Source organism: Camelus dromedarius, chromosome 20, assembly GCF_036321535.1.
Source record: "Camelus dromedarius isolate mCamDro1 chromosome 20, mCamDro1.pat, whole genome shotgun sequence".
Classification (NCBI taxonomy): domain Eukaryota; kingdom Metazoa; phylum Chordata; class Mammalia; order Artiodactyla; family Camelidae; genus Camelus; species Camelus dromedarius.
This window is the reverse complement of record NC_087455.1, coordinates 12,961,666-12,978,758: the sequence shown is the minus strand read 5'-3', so window position 1 is coordinate 12,978,758 and position 17,093 is coordinate 12,961,666. Positions and strand designations below refer to the sequence as shown.

Genomic DNA, 17,093 nt, shown 5'->3' with positions numbered 1-17,093 from the left:
AAACTGAAAACTCTGTGGTCCACTTACTTAAGGGGTCAAAAAGGACAGGCTTTCAGTTATAAATAAGTCAGTCCTGGGGAGGTAATGTACAGCATGGTGACTGTCATTCAGAATGCTGGGTTGCATTTGAAAGTTGCTAAGAGAGTAGATCTTAAAGGTTTTCATCACAAGAAAAAAATTTGTAACTATGTACAGTGACAGATGTTAACTAGGCTTACGGGGGTGATCATTTTACAATATATATAAGCATTAAATCAGATAGCAAATCATTATGTTGTACACCTGAAACTAATATAATGTGTCAATTACATCTCAAAAAAATGGAAAACACAAAATTACAAATATAAAATGAGGGACAAAGGTGAATATTTAGAATTAAGAAAAGAAAATCCAACCTATTGCTAACTTTGAAAAAACTGGCAACTACCACAAACATGACAAAATGTTGAAAAATAACAACAAACATTGTTATTAAAGTGTCAAATGCAACTAAAATCCCTTTTCCGCATATTTAGCTGCAGATCTTTGATCCCGTCCACATGTGACAACAATTTCATACTATCATTTTCTACAGAGAGAAAAGAAATATAATTCAATCTTCCCATGGTTGATTGAAATTTGTCTTTTATTACCCCTGGTTGGAATGCACAAAAGAAGCAACTTCACCACAGACATACTTGCTGTTTTTATTATTGCTATTGCTTTGTGGCCTAGAAACACAAGGATTCTGATAAATTCAAATGTGTGCATTGTCACATATTTTTAATTAAAATATACATTTTATGGAGTTACATAATAGTGAAAAAAATGGGATTTTTAATTTTGTCATCCTTGTAATCATTAAAGTAAGAAAAGCAAATAACAAATTACTGTCTTGGATTTTATTCAGAAGAAACATAATGTTGCACTGACACCGTTTCAAATGTTTTCATGTGAAAAGTGTGTTTTGGCCCTGTCTTATTTAATATTCTGGTCTGTGCTGCGCTGAGGTAGCTAGCATAGGGAAGTGTAATGCTGGGTTTTTCTTTTCTTATTTTGGTTTACATAAGAAATGTAAGGTTTGGGAAAGTTCTCAGCCAACAGCCACTTATTTTTATAATTTCTTGATAAAGGAGTTAATCACACTGTCAGAGAGCGGACGTATGAGTCTTATTTAAGACTAATGGGTTGAGTGACAGGAGATTCTTTGGGAAGCTCAAAGGAGGGCTAACGTGGAACCCAGCCATCAGGTGTGTGTCTTTGTCTGCAGGTACTGACCGTGACCGTGCTGCCAACAGCCAAGAGCCAGGCGCCCTTTTATTCCTGTCCTTCTCATTCCTGTCCTGTTTCTTCTTGTGGGATATTTCTTTATTTATGTTTCTACTCTATTCTACCAAAATGAGGAATAAACCCGAAAAGTTTGACTGCTCCTGAGATTGGGGGCTGGCTGGTGGAATGATTCAGACAGAGGCTGGCTCTGTGCTTTGTGCTCCGCTCTGCCATTCCAGCAGTTTCACGAGTGCTGTGTGTTTTTAAATCAGAAGAGTGTATCTTAGTGAGTTGAACTTGTGCTGATTGTGATTTTTCACTAAATACCTTACTCTTCAATTTTTTAAAATTAATGTTAACACTTTTAATAAGTATACTTTTTAAAAAAATTTAGTAAGAAGGCTGGTGTTTTACAGTTTTCTAAATTTCTTTCATGTCTGGTTTAATGGAAGACAGCTGCATGCAATCTGTCGCAATATGCTGTTGGAGTTAAGTGTATGAAGAAAACTTATTTCACCTATAAGAGGAGCATTCTGATACTTTTTTTCAGGTAACTGTGAATAATCTTTGACTTGACATCAACTTGACAGGTAGTAGTTTCTTAAAGGCTACCTGCAATGTTGAATCTGAAATCATATCAATGAATTTTTTTATATCCCATTGATATTAAAATCCATTGGTCTTTTTTGCACTTGGAATAGATCTTTTTTTCCCCTTTTTGAAAAAACTGAAGTATAGTCAATTTACAATGTTGTGTTAATGTATGGTGTATTTATGATTATATGTGCTGCATTATTTAGTATATTCCTGGCAGGAAAGAACTTCCATTTTAAGCAGACATTGTTGAGAACTGATTTCTCCATTTAAAATTGTACCTGTCTGAAGACTAAAAGGATTTTCTGCACTCTAGTTACTGATATCTTACTTTAGAAACCTAGTTTCTCCTCCACAACCCACATCCTTCCAGTGCCCAGCACCAGAGAACGTGTTCACATCATCGTGGGACAGCTGGCTCTGTGCTGTTGTGTCAAGATGCCAGTGAGCCAGCAGCCGGCCATAGGAGTACTCCCGGAAACTACTCCCAAACCAGAACAGCTGGCTAGTACTTAACTACACACAGAAATGACTGCGATCACATAAGTGTATCCCACTGACCCCAAACTAAATGTATTCTCAACTTAACCTTGTCTCTTTTTGCTCTGTCCTGTTCTTCCTACCTCCGTGTGCTCACAGAGCCTGGAAGTCAAGTGGCCACCTTGAAACCACAAGGATGAAAGGGTCACGCTGAGGCTGAGAAGAAGCCTGGTTTACTGAAGATTTCCCTACACTAGCCCTGGACTTTTATGTTAAAATGTGTACACCTCCCCACCCACTGCTGAGCTGTTGTTTGTTGGGGTTTCTGTTACTTGCTGCCAGATACACTTGCACATCTGGATTAGCCATGATAATAAGGGATGTTTAAGAGGGGAGGGTATAGCTCAGTGGTAGAGTGCGTGCTTAGCATGCACGAGGTTCAATCCCCACTACCTCCATTAAAAAATAAATAAACCTAGTTACCTCCCCCCACCCCAAAAAAGGATGCTCTTATATAGACTGATGAAAAAAGGCCCATGGAGACCTTGGCCATGGTAGGACCCCTGAGGAGCCTTGAAAATCCAAACTATCTAAAACCCAAGAATTCAGAGGCTTCTACTACTTTGGTGCTGGTTATTGCTGCCATCTAGTGGCAATATTTTGGAACTAAAACTCTGGCTATGAACTGTTTTGTTTCTCTTTTTTCCCTGAAGCTCTTTCTTCTTTCCTTTCCTCGTTCATTCATTTGCTCACTCACTTATGTGTTTATTCTCCAAATACTTTATAAGGATGTACTATGTGTGGTGGGCCCTCATAAATACAATAAGGAAATATAATAACGAAGGGGGAAATCCAGCTCCTTGCCCCTTGAAACATACACACTCGGGGAAGATAGCCATTCATCAAATTAAAAGATGAAAAAGTACTACTGGAAAAGGCTATCAGAGAAGAGCATGGTTTTCTGAGAGTCGCTGATAGAGATTTGACTTAGAGGGGAGATGGGTAGGAGGTCATAGAGGGTTTTCCTGAGAATGTTCTGATTGGCTTGAGATCTCTGGTATAACCAGGTTAGGAAGGGAGTTTTCTGGGCAGTGACAGCAGTCATGAAAGTAAGCTGCAATGAACGGAGGGAGTGTGTTGAGTACAAGGGAATAAAAAGAAGGCCATGTGTTTAGATTAGTACTTGATACTAGGCATTCTAGTTTCTGAATTGAGACTGTGATTTAACTGTAGGGACCATTATTTTACCTGAGCATGAACTGCGAAGATGTCAGCTAACAGACAGATCCTTGGAACACTCCACCCAACTACAGAAGAGTACACATTCTTCTCAAGAGCACATGGAACATTCTCCAGGATAGACCATTATGCTAAGCTGTGAAACAAGTCTTGATAAATGTAAAAGGATTAAAATCATATCAAAATATGTTCTCTGACCTCCTACATTTTGGAGAGGGTGTGGAGAAAAGCGAGCCCTCCTACACTGTTGGTGGGAATGTAGTTTGGTGCAGCTGCTGTATGTGGTATAATTTACCCCAACTCGGATCCTTCAGCCTTCCAAATATTTGTGTCCTATACTACAGGACAGTGAGGTGGTGATGACTGTCGTTGCAAGGAAAAGGAATGAGGAGGCTACATCTGACTCTTCACTCTCAACCAATACTGGCCGCTGATGCCGACCTGAGCGCAGCAAGACAATATGGGAAACCTTTCTCCAAATTGGCCCATCTTTCCAGGTTCACTTCTTTCTTTGGATCTGTGAGCAGCATTGAAGAGCGTGCATCAGAATTCTGGAAGATACCAACTAACTTGAAGTTTTTAAGCCGACAGAAGTCCTTCTAGTTATTAACTTCCTCCTAGATTCGAGCAAGTAATGGTTGGCCACAACAAAGATGGCGGCAGCGGCTTCACACGGCGACGCCATTCGTCAACCAGCGGGACAGGGTCACTTAGTTCCGGCCTGACTGTTTGACATCACTTCCGGCCCCGGCCGGCGGCTTGCTTGCCTCTCTTTCTGTTTGAGCGTGGATGTGTGGACCTAGGTGAGTGGACTCCGAGCACTGGGAGTCTAGCGGAGGGAGTCGGAGAATGTGGGGCCAGCAGCATGGAAAAGGAAGGCGGGAAGCCCGCGGCTGTTGTCGCAGTTGTAACTGAGCCTCGGTTTACCCAGCGGTACAGGGAGTATCTCGAGAAGCAGAAACTCCTGGATAGACAGCACCGTGTGGAAAAGATGCCGGATGGCACCGTGGCGCTACCGGTGCTGGGAGAGGCCCTCCCTGAGCAGCACCTGCGGGAGCTGACGAATCGTGCGGCTCCAGGCAGCACCTGTGTGCTAACGCAGCTCCTGGATCCTGTTCCTTCAAGGAAGGCCCGGGGTTTTTCACCTGCCCAAAGGCTGTGTCTTGAGGTGAGGCGCTGGGTAGAGGGCTGCGGAGTGACGTGGTCAGCTGAGTTGGAGGCTGATCTGCCCCGATCTTGGCAACGACACGGTGATCTCTTGTTGCTGAGTGAGGACTGTTTCCAAGCCAAGCAGTGGAGAAATCTGGAACCAGAACTCTGGGAGACTGTTGCCTTGGCACTTGGCGTCCAGCGTTTGGCCAAACGAGGGCGGGTATCACCGGATGGCGCTCGGACTCCGGCAGTGAGTCTGCTGCTAGGTGACAGTGTCTGGGTAGAGCATGTGGATAATGGCATCCGGTATAAGTTTGACGTGACCCAGTGCATGTTCTCCTTCGGAAACATCACTGAGAAGCTTCGTGTGGCTTCGTTGCCCTGTGCTGGAGAAGTACTGGTGGATCTCTATGCAGGGATTGGTTATTTCACATTGCCTTTCCTAGTTCATGCTGGTGCTGCCTTCGTCCATGCCTGTGAGTGGAACCCCCATGCTGTCGTTGCTCTGAGAAATAACCTTGAGCTCAATGGAGTAGTGGATCGGTGCCAAATACACTTTGGGGATAACAGAAAACTGAAGCTCTCAAATGTTGCGGACAGGGTGAACCTCGGGCTGATTCCCAGCTCTGAAGAAGGCTGGCCCATTGCCTGCCAAGTGCTAAGACGGGATGCTGGAGGCATTCTGCATATTCACCAAAATGTGGAATCTTTCCCAGGGAAGACTCTCCAGCCTCCTGGAAACAGTGACACGGAGAAGGAGCACTGGCTTTCTCCTCAGCTTATTATCACCAACCAGTTGGAAAACGGAGCTACCAGTGACTCTGGGAGAAAAATGCTGTCAGCAGCCACCAAACCAGCGTGGCAAAGGTGGGCAGAGTCTGCAGAGACTCGCATTGCTACTCTCCTTCAGCGGGTGCACGGGAAGCCGTGGAAGACACAAATTCTGCACATCCAGCCAGTGAAATCCTATGCTCCCCACGTGGATCACATAGTCCTGGATCTGGACTGCCGCCCTTGTCCTCTAGTTGGCTAGAGAGGGTGGCTCCTGAGACATGAGGATCTCCATGTGAGTGATCCTTAATGCATCAGCTCAGGCCGGGGTCTCACCCCTCTTGTCTCCTGGTAACATGTTTTAATATTTTGTAGTCCTGAAAGCAGGCTCTAAACCAATACATATCATTTTATTGTCTCCCATTAACACAGGGAGAATGAGCTGCTTATCTGGAAGAAGTGCTATGAGCTCATAGAAATGAAGCCCGTCTGTGCCATCATGAATTCTGAATTCTGACCTCAGTTCTGTCTGACCTTGCATGTGTGGTTCCAATATACTGTTGGCCGTAGACTTTCCTGTTTGCAAGATGAGGGTTTCTTTGAATGGTCTCACATGACTGTTACCTAATAAGTGGCTGTACACAGGGCACTGGTTAGAGTGAAGACACAGTGCTGTTTCGAAAACCACTCCAGCTACAGTATGAAAAATTGCCCAGAGCAGAGCAAGGATTGAAGCAGGGAGGCTGGTGACGAGGCTTCTATGGTTGTTCAGGCATGATGGTGGCTTGGACCAGGGTGGTGGCAGTGGGAGGTGGATGGACTTGAGAAATAAAATTGATGGGCCAAAGCAGTGGATTCCAAATCAAGGCATTGAAGTGGTGCTTCTTTGTTATTATGACTGACTAAATGAGGGAGGCAAGGGGACAGAAATGACTCCAGTGTATTAACTCCATTCCCCTACTTTAGCATTCCTAAATGAGCGCTGGGGAGGTGGGCAGTGTCTTATGTTAGGTTTATTGTGGTAGAAAAAGGGTTTAGGATGACTGCTTTAAGTCATAAGGAAGCTAGATTTCCAGCCTTAAGCTTGTGCAGTAGCTGCCAATTGCGAACTGTTTTTTAACGTTTGAATTAAAAATCTTAGATTTATACAGGCCTCAGACTCGCTTTTCATCTTCCCTTCCTGGCTGACAACATCAGGACCAATGCAAGAAGCTGTAAGGAAAGTGAGATATTCTGCGGTTTTTCAGGCCTCACCTTATTTTGTGGCTGTCTGCCATCACCGTTTATGGCTGGATTTGACTAATTGTAAGGAATCACTTTGGGATGACAGTAGGTTGAGAACTACTTTTCAGAGCTTCATTTTGGTGCCCTTTGGAGCCCTCTGGGCTTGTTTGCCTGATGAAGGAAGTAGAGGAAAGTGTGGCTTTATCAGCATTGCGATTGTCCCTGGCATTCGGCTGCCTGGGTAGGGCTGGGCTGCTTGTCCTTCTCTAGCAGCAGAGGCAAGGAGGACAGGGTTGGTGCTAGTTGTGTTATTCTGCAAATATTAAGTACAAATACAGTATTATATAGTATACGTGAGCCTCAGGAAATATGAAGAGACATTAGATATTGTCTGAGGAGCTCACAAGCTAGCAGCAGAAATAACAAATGGTGAAAGAATTGGGATACAGTAAGTGCCATGTGAGTGATAGCACGTGGTATGAGTGCAGAGGTGGAGAAGAAGAGTTCTGAGACTTGAATGGGGACGTCTTCAAAGAGGTAGTGTCTGAATTGGCTCTTAAAAACTGCGTGAATTGTATCAGTGTCAATATCTTGGTTGTGAAATTTATACTACAGTTTTGCATATTGTTACCAGTAGGGGAAATGGGCTAAAGTGTACATGGAATGGATCTTCATATTATTTCTTATGATGCATGTGAATCTACAATTATCCAAAAATTTAAATTAAAAAAGCAAAATCTACAGAAAAGTTGAAAAATAAAGAGATGTCACGGCAGAGATGGAAAAAAAAAAAAAACAACTGGGTGAGATTTTGTTAAGTGGAGTCAGGGCAGAAGCAGATGTTGGTCGAAGAGACCAACAGGTGCCAAAGTTGGAATGCTCAGGAAGTGTTTGGAGCATCGCCTTTGAATCAGCTTGGAACCAAAGAAGCAGTGAGAGATGTGTTGGTGATGATAGTTGTAAGGATTAAAAAGTACAGTGTTTTGTGCACCGTAGGCTCTCCGATGTGTTGGCTATTGTGTGATCCTGCAGAGAGAGCCCATTAGTTTCCATCCCCATCCCACAGAATGGCCTCCCTGTGTGTGCCTTCTTCATTTCCTCTTTCACATATTGGATTTCTTCTCACATATGTGCCTATGGCTTCCTCTCCTTAACCCAGAGATGACAAGCTGGGGCTTGAGCCAAACTGGGGAGAGAAGATGGGGGAGAAACATTGAGGAAGATGATTAGGGAGCCACGTTTCTGGGGGCTGAGGAGTTCCCTTCCTGCCACAGACTATGGAGAGGGAGCTAATGTCAGGGGCACCCGAATGAGTTCATTCTACCTGTTACACGTATCAGGCCCTGAGTGTTCCTGGTGGAGGAAGATTGGCGTGGGCTCTGCCTTCATGGAATTTAGGTTCCACTCTTTCAACTCCTGGCTCCTTTACTTGCTGTGCGACCTGAGACAAGTCATGCATCTCTCAGGATTTTATTTCCTCATGCGCACGTTGAAGTTAACAATTGTTCACACCCTGAAGGGGGGTTGTTGGGTTTAGATGAGTTAACATAGTTAACTGTCTTCACAGTGACTGCTATACCACGAGCACTTCCGTCAGTCCGTCTGCACAAGGTGAACTGCCATTTCCCAGTTTGGCTGTGAGGATTGCTCTACATCTGCTGTACTTACAGCGGAATGTCTTTATTTGGAAGCCATTCACTGGTTAGTTAGGATGTGCTGTGCACTCTCTCCATCAGGCCCTGTGAAGCTGAGTCCTGCCCACAGTGGAATCACCATCTGGTAATGCAGACACAGGAATAACATCAGTCTGTGTCCCAAGTGTACACAGAGAAACAAATGGGTTTTTACAGGCACACGTGGGGAGGCAGCTGCCCACATTTGGGGATCTGTGTGGTGGGAGGTGGAGAGGGTGACTGGGATGGTGGGAGCAGTGATGCCTACACTGAGAGTTAAAGGATGAGCAGGAGTTTTGTGTGAATGGAAGAAAATAAGGGTCCCTTAAGCCTTTTCTCCACTTGAGGATATCCGTTTACATTACAGTTCTCTCCAAGCACTCACTGGTTTGGTCTGCTCAGGAAGAGACTTTACTGGAACCAAGATAAAAAGACTGAAGGGTCAGGAGGCTCCAGAGTCCTTGTCACCTCAATCTGGGAATTTCTAAAAGCTCTAAAGGCTTCTGTGGCAATCCTCAGTATTAGTTACTGGTTAATGCACCCACTTCAGATGGAGAAGTGTGGTTAAAAACAATAATAATAATTTTATCAAAATCCCTCAATTGAGAGCTGCTCTATTCATTAATTCCATAATCTTAATACAATTATATGCATGTTTTAATATATGAGTATAATGTATACATTTAAAACATACACACATAGACATTTTAAGTGATGAGAAACAAATAGAAAAAGTATTCTTAATTCAGTTTCTCCCGCCCTGGGCACATGTGTGAAAAGAAACCCAATATACGTCATTCTGAACAGCCTCAGGACGCAGGCACTCCACACTGGCTGCCATAAAACTAGTCATTTTCAAACTAAACTATTATTTTAAATGATTACAATTATTTTCATATTTCTCAAAACATGTTTGTGTTTTGTTCTGGAAACAGTTTGATCCTCTTGAGTCTTGCTTTTAAAAAAGCATTTGTTAGAGCAGCACTTAGTCTAGGATTAATTTTTTTCCACTACCGAAGCAAGACCTTTCTTAGCTCTCGTACCGATGCCTTGTGAATTACGAGATTTCCTACTCTTGCTGGTAGACACAGGAATTATTCGCCACCCTGTGTGAGCTCTGAGTATTGTTTCCTATAACCTTTTCGGATGGTTCTTTTCTTGGCCCTTGGTAGTTTCCTGTCATGTGTGCTGATCATTAGCTGAATACTTGCGGGCAGTGGTCAGCAGATCCCTGGAGTTCTCTGTGTGTGTGTGGCTCTCTCCCTTCTGGCATCCTGCCCTGTGAGCTCTAGTTACGTGGGCTCCCAGGACTCCCAGTCCCATCTCCTCACCTCAGGGAGTCTGCTGGCCTCCACTCCCACCTCCCACCATAGCCTGGAAAACTCCAGGCAGTGAGTTGGAGCCATTGTATGGCTCTTGTTTCTTTTCCATCTCTCATGGACCGTTGCCCTTCATAGCTGCTGTCTACTGCCTTGAGGGCTGTTGTTTCATACATTTTGTCTAGTTTTTTAAAAACTATTTAAAGATTTATAATAATTGTTTTGTACATAAATTACTAGTTTTCACAATAATTATTACTGAAAAGATTCACTCTAGCAATAATAAATATTTATATATATAAGTACTTATGTAATAAGTACTTCAGCTGACATGTTTCAACATAGAAAGCACATAAGAATTTGATGCTATAAGTATGTTTAGAATGCTTGCCCATATTATAAAATGAATATTAAAATATTAGCAATAAATACAGTGACATCTTTCTGATTAAATGTGATAATTACCTACAAGATTCCTTGACCAACAGTCACACACAATTTCAGAAGGCCAAAAATAGTGAGAAAATAGGTAATTTTGAGAAATTTGTCTCCTTGGGTTTTTCAAGGTCAAGGGTGAATCAAAGGTAAGTAGGAAATATTGAATATGAGGCTTAAACTGGATTTTGGTATAGCACACACACGTTAGGTAGATAGATGTAGATGGATAGACAGCCTGTCCTAGCTTCTGCGCTCTCCTTTTTTCTTTTTAGTAATTGAATTTTTTTTAATTACAGCTATGCATACTCACAGTTTCAAAACTCAAATAAAAGTAACAGAACTTTATGAAAAAAGCAGCCGTTGCACAGCACCATCCTGAAGCAGCTGTCCCGCAGCTCCTTCCCCTCACGTTGTGTGTCTACGTTCACCACCTTCAGGTGGGCTTATTTGCCAGAGGAGACGCAGGACCTAACCTCTGTGTGCCACCAGGAGCCGTGTGAGTCCGTGGAACTGGGTCCTGACGGCGTGGGATCAGAAGTAGTTTGCATTCACACAGGACAGACAACAGCCCTCTCCCAGTCTCCATCATAATATACTCTGAAGAGGTCTAGACCATGTGAACATTCCACAGAACGCCGCCCTGACCTGTTACGTTCATGACATCATAGTACTTGGGCCAGATAAACAGTAAGTATCCAGCACATTGTACTCCCAAGGATGGGAAATGATCACTAATAAGAACCAGCAAACTTTTATATCAGTGAAATTTTTAGGGAGTGGTCTGCTTGAATGTCAAGATGCCGCCCTCATAATAAAGACTTTTTTTCCCGCATTCATTTTATCAGTATTATTTGGCCACCAAGGAAGCACATCAAGCTCCAGGCTTCTTTGGGGGGGATATTCAGAACCGGGAATGCTGCCCTGCCTCATACACTGGGTGACAGAAGGCTGCCGGTTCTCACTTGGCTCTAAAGGCTCTGTAGCAGGTTCAGGCTGCAGTGTGACTAACCTTGTCATGTGGGCCGTTCGGTCCAGGAGATTCTACGGGGCGAGACAGTCTTGATAACCGAAGTGGCCCTAGGAGCCTATGCAAGGTCCAGCAGGAGAATCCCAAGGTAGACATCTAGGTTCTGCAGCAAGGCCAGGGCAGCCGCTGCGGAGGACTGCAAGTCACTCAAAAATGGCTCCTTGCGTGCCAACGAGCCTTGGTAAGAACGGAGCCTCTCGTGAGACGTTAGCCTGAGTTGCTCATCATGAGCTAGGTTTTGTCAGACCCACCAAGTCAGTCCATCATAAGACGGAAGTGGTACATCTGGGATCGGTGACAAGCAGGGCCAGAGGAAATGAACAGTTGCACAGGCATGTGTCAAACTCACAACTCACCCCAAGATCCCTCCCTCAGCTCTGATGTCTAACTGATGGAGGACAAAAAGCCCAGGCTCAGTTCACTGATGGGTTTTGCTGGAATATCGGTTCGAAACACAACAGACTGCTGCTGTCCTTCAGCCTGAGTCGGGAGTGCTGTTAAAAGACGGGAGTTCTCCGAACAGGCGGAACTTGGGGCAGTCTTCCTGGTTGTCCACCTTGTGTGGAAAGGAAAGTGGCCTGAAAGTAAGAATATAGCTTTTTGGCAAGTGGCAAATAGGTTGTCTAGATGGTCAGGGGCCTGGAATGAGAAAGATTAGAAGATGAGGGACAAGGTAACCTAGAGAAGAAGCAGGGGAGAAATCTGTGGGATTGGGCACCGAGTAAAGAACTTTGCGCTGCATAACAGTGCCTACCAGGGACATCCACCATGGAAGAGGCGCTCAATATCAAGTAAACAAAGAGCCCCAGCCAGTTAACTTCAGCGACCACAGTCATCAGCTCTCCCAGGACTGGCATGATGGGCTCGTCATGTAGTCATGTTGCAGGGGTGTGGGTTAGCAAGAGGCCAACAGCGTGGCTTCCACTCACCAAGTGGCCACTCCTTCATGTCCAACACTGAGCCCTTGATACAACATTATCCCTCAAGGAAACTGAGCAGCTACGTGGTATCAAGTTGATTACACTGGACTCCTATCCTGGAAGGACAGTGATTCACCTTGACTAGAATCTTCCCATCTCCAGGTATGAGTCTGCCTTTCCTGCCCACAAGATGTTAGCCAGACTACTTATCGCAGGGTTTACAAGTGTTTGATCCATCGGTATCTATCCTGCATAATATTGCCTTTGACCTGGGGACCCACTTTGCAGCAAAAGAGGTGTTTCAGTGAGCACGTGACCATTGGAATTCACCAGTCCTATCACATACTACAGAACCTCAGAAATGCTGGCCCAGTGGAGTGGTGGAAAAACCTTTCGAACTGAAGCAAGAGCTTGGAGATGATACCCTGTGAAGATAGGATGCCGTCCACCAGGACTCAGTATACATGCTAAATCAAATACATCACATAGTGCCACGTCCACTATAGATAGAAAACGCTGCAAGTCTGTGGTGGGCTAAATAATGGGCCCCAATTATGTCCATGTCCTAATCCCCAGAATCTGTGAATATATTACCTTACGTGGTAAAAGGGATTTGTCAGAGTAAGTTAAGGATCTCCAGATGGGGAGGGTATCATGGATGATCTAGGTGGGCCCAATATAATCTCAGAGGTCCTTATAAGAGGGAGGTGGGAGCGAGTAGCAGGAGATGTGATGACTGAAGTAGGAGGTTAGAGTGATGTAAGGAAGGGACCATGAGCCAAGGAATGTAGGCAGCCTCTAGAAATAGAAAAAGGCAAAGAAATGGATTCTCTTCCAAAGCCTTCAGGAGGAACACAGCCTTGTTGACACCTCAATTTTAGATTATTGATTTCCATGATGTAAGAGAATAAATTTGTGTTGTTTTGAACCATGAAATTTGTGGTAATTTGTTATAGCAGCAATAGGAAATTAATACACCTACTTACTGTCTCCACTGACCCACGTGCTTCCCATCCCCACAACTTTGTGAGTCTAGAGGGCTGGTTCCTAACAGGGGATTAAATTGGATAGTATATCTTAATGTATTTTATATCTTAATCTGACATTATTAACTTGCTTTTTTCTTTTTCCCAGATGAGGATACTGAAGACTAGAGAGTTTAAGTAATTTGTCTAGAGACAGAGAATTAGTAAGCAGCAGAAGTGGGCAAACGTACTGCCGAGCATATAGAAAGTGCTCAATAAATGTCTGTTGAATGAATAAGTGAGCCAAAGTCAGTCAATATGTATGCCACATTGACTCCAAATGCCACTATATTCTCTGATGTTTCCTTTGTTAACTAAACAACAGAATCTTCCTATTCATTTGGCATTTACAAAACCAGAAAATTCAAATAGCTGTATTTTGATGAGCATACCTGAAATTTACTTTAATGAGATAAAAACTATGAAGTAATTTAGGATCAGAGATAAGTAATTTCCAAGGCCTGAAATAGTATGTGTTAATGCCTTGGCAGTGGGGGGCGGGCAGGGGGGAGACTACCAGTCCCTGTGCTTCCTACCAGCATCCCCATCTTCCACTTGAAGGAAATACATAATACATTGGTGGGGACGGGTGAGGTGGGTAATTCGAGTGCTTGTTTCCTCCTGCTTCCTTCCACGAAGGAGGCTGCTTGTACTGCCCTCTGGTACAGCTAGGGTACAGATACATGAGTCAGTAAGCTTGACCAATTGCATAGTCACTCTTGGAACTTGAAATCTTGAAGAATAATTCAGATAATCCTCTAATAAATTCCCTTTTTGCATAAGATAGCCCAGAATCAGTTGCTGTCGCATGTAACAGAGTTGGCCGATGCAAATATCAGTAGAGAATTCAAACTAGTCCTTACACATCCACATCTAAAGGCTTTTTACAACTATTAAAAGGTTTTTGAGCCATTAAAGCCAAATGAAAGACTGTTATTTTTGAACACCGATTATTTATGAATACACACACACACTCCACATACTGCTCTGGGTAGACTTTAGTATGTACCTGAGTTGTGCAATATTCAAATCAATGTAGAAGCCAAAGAAATTAGATTCAGGGAATTGCAGCTATTCCTTTGAAAACTTCTCATATAAAAATTCCTAAAAGCATTCTAAAAATGACCTCAATATAAATTTGGTTTTAAGGTAATATTTTAAAGTACTTGCCAGGATCTTTTTCAGACCTTCATTTTATAAATGGGGAAAAGAGAGACCCAGGGGGTTTAAATTTTAGAGACTTGCTTGAAGTCATGTGTGAGTAAGATAAAAATGACTGTGCCACCACTCCTGAAATTCTGGGCCTAAGGTGGGATTTAGTTTTAATTAGAAATTCTTATACTAATAAAATTTGTGCATCAAATTAAGAACAGAAACTGTTAATGAGACTGAACCATTTGTTCCTTTAAAAAAATCTTATTTAATTTTTACAACATTTAACTTTTTAGATAAAAATTGGAGGACCCATGAACTATTTTATTATTCTTCATTTTGCGTGGTCAAAATGTAATGGTTCTCACCTCCTGTCTCCTCTTCCACACTGTTTTAGATTAGCCCTGTGGAAACTTTTCTCCATACTAGCATTCCTCATTTTGCTTTAAATTGCAATCGGGGCAGAATACCGGTAGGTTGAGTAGCTAACTCACATCTCTGAGGTTCTCTATATAAGTCTTCATAGTTCTCTCATTTTACCAAGTTTGCTTTCCTTTGGGAATTTTGTCAAAACCACAAGGTTACTCCCCAGATGTGCTGTTTAGGAAAATTAACCCTACAGAAGTAAACAGACTGGAATAGAAAAAGTGGTGGCCACGGTGCTATAAATCGGGAAGCTACAGTAGAATCTTGGGTTGGGATGGTGACAGTGACAACAGAAAGGAGAGGGGTATAAGAGACCATCAAGAAAGAATGGGTAAGATTTGACTGCAGATTGTTGGTGAAAAGGGGAAGGAATCAAAGATGCCTGGGGTTTTAAGCTTCAAGCAGCCCTGGGTTTGAATCTTAGGTGCAACTCTTACTAGCTGTTGTTGCCAAAAAACCAGCCTTTGTACCCTGATAGCTGAATTGAGACGTGGAGGCAGTGTTTTGGGAGGATAGAAAAGAGCAGCTTTATGGCTTTGCCAGGCAAAGGAAGCATAGCAGGCTAATGCCTTAAAGACTCTGGCCCATCTTGGGGTTGCGGTCTTGAGGTTTCATAGAAAAACTGGATGGAACAGAACAGGTAATAACAATTAGGGCGTTTTACAGGGTGCTACATTCCTCTTAACCTCAATGAATCTGCACGAGGAACTCTGGGGGATCTGTCTATTCTTCTGAGATTATCAGCCTATTATCTCCTTCCGGGAGTGCAGCCTCTGGGTTAAAATTCTCCTCAGTGAAGAATGAATCAGCAAACAGTTTTAGCATCAGGGAAGTCAGCTGGTCAGTTTGTTTCCCACTCCTTCACTATGGCCATGCTGGCCACCCACCACTTTCTTATTTACTTACTAATTTTGTGGTCTTGACAACTTATCTAAGCCTCAGTTTCCTCTTAGAAATAGATAAAATCTATCAAAGTGAAGCTGATGCAAAGATTTCAGTAAAGTATAACCCTTAGCACAATACACAGTAGCCTAGTACACAGTAAGCACTACATAGATGGCAGTCATTATTAGTGGGGGATAACAACAGAAGGTTAAAACCAGAGACTAGTGTCAGGAGTCTGGGTGTGGGTTCAATCAACACAGTCCTCCACCCAGAGAAAGGGGTGTTGGAGTTTTATAGTTCTCCTCCCTCCAGAGGGCTCACTGATGGAGGACCCAAAAAAGAGCCATAAGCACCCATATAGAACCCCTGATAAACACTGGGTTGCAGAGTGCAGTTTGGACTAGGAGACTAAGTGAGCCAAGTTCTATTTCATTGCCCTTAATCTAAAATGGCTTGGTCTACAGTGCAGACTCTGGCCTAACTTAAACTCTTGCTGGTTAAGGAACATAAAGATAAGGATAGCCAGATTATATTAATTACATGGATAGGCAAAAAAGTGTAGAGGAGGGACAAAAGTCTTTTCCTTCCTAGGTTTTGTGGCTCCGGCTCTGAACTAAACTGACAAAAGAGAGATTAACAAGAGAAAAACAGAGCTTATTAGCTCATGTGGTGCACATATGTCTGGGAGAAACTAGTGATGACTAACTCCAAGAGGTGGCTACAGTTTGGGGCTCCTATAGCATATTAACAAGGAACAATGAATTTGTAGATAAATGACAAGACAAAGGAAAAGGGGTTTAGGCTTTTAGGGGTGAACAACTGGGAAAGTAAATATATGGGGGAAACTAACGGAAGATAAGGATTCGTTCAGTACTATTTGGGGGGTGATCCAGTCCAAGAGTTGTCCTCTTGGTAGGGGAGACACCTTTACAAATGGAAATTTATGCCGGATTTTTAGGCAAATGGGAAGGGGGGAAGTGTTGAGATGAAGCACTTTTTGTTTATTCCTGCTGTTTCTCAACTGTCTTCAGCTCAAAATAATTATGTCAAAGTGGCATATTTTGGGGTGGCATGTTCTGATCCCCTACACAAACATAAGATGTACGGCCTCTTCTACTGTGACAAAGAAAGGACTGCCTGGCGTGCTTACCTCAAAGATAAGCAACACAGACAGAGGCCAAAATTCTGGGTCCTTAAGTCACAGGAGCCCTTGACATTAGTAAAATGTGGCCAGGAGTGTCCGCACTTCTGCCCAATCAGGTAGGAGGCAGGAAGAGTGATGCGCAAAGGGATGGGAAGGATCTTTTTCTCGGTAGCGCCTACCACACCCAGCCCAATGCCACGAACCAGCCACTCCAAAAAACGTACGCAGCCTTCCCTCCAAAAGGAGCCCAGGCGCCCTGGCAGTATCTTCCCCGACCAGGCCTCCGGGTTGGGTGGGGTAGGTCTGGCGGGCGACGCGCTTTGGCTTTCCTCCTCCCAAGCAGCTCTGAATCACATTTATGGGACGTTTAATGGGC

At 43.5% G+C, this 17,093-nt stretch overlaps 1 protein-coding gene across 2 annotated transcripts; it reads left to right on the top strand.

Moving 5' to 3' along the window:
• The first annotated feature begins 4,286 nt into the window (after positions 1-4,286).
• Positions 4,287-13,021, top strand: TRMT12 (tRNA methyltransferase 12 homolog). 2 transcript variants are annotated; one of them, XM_031439588.2, is made up of 2 exons: positions 4,287-5,580; positions 10,435-13,021. In XM_031439588.2, the coding sequence occupies exons 1-2, from the start codon at positions 4,427-4,429 to the stop codon at positions 10,484-10,486; spliced, it is 1,206 nt and encodes a 401-aa protein (XP_031295448.2). In that variant the 5' UTR covers positions 4,287-4,426; the 3' UTR covers positions 10,487-13,021. The 2 variants fall into 2 exon arrangements, with proteins under 2 accessions (XP_031295448.2, XP_010987074.2); XM_010988772.3 differs by having other exon boundaries at positions 4,289-5,779.
• The last annotated feature ends 4,072 nt before the right edge of the window (positions 13,022-17,093 follow it).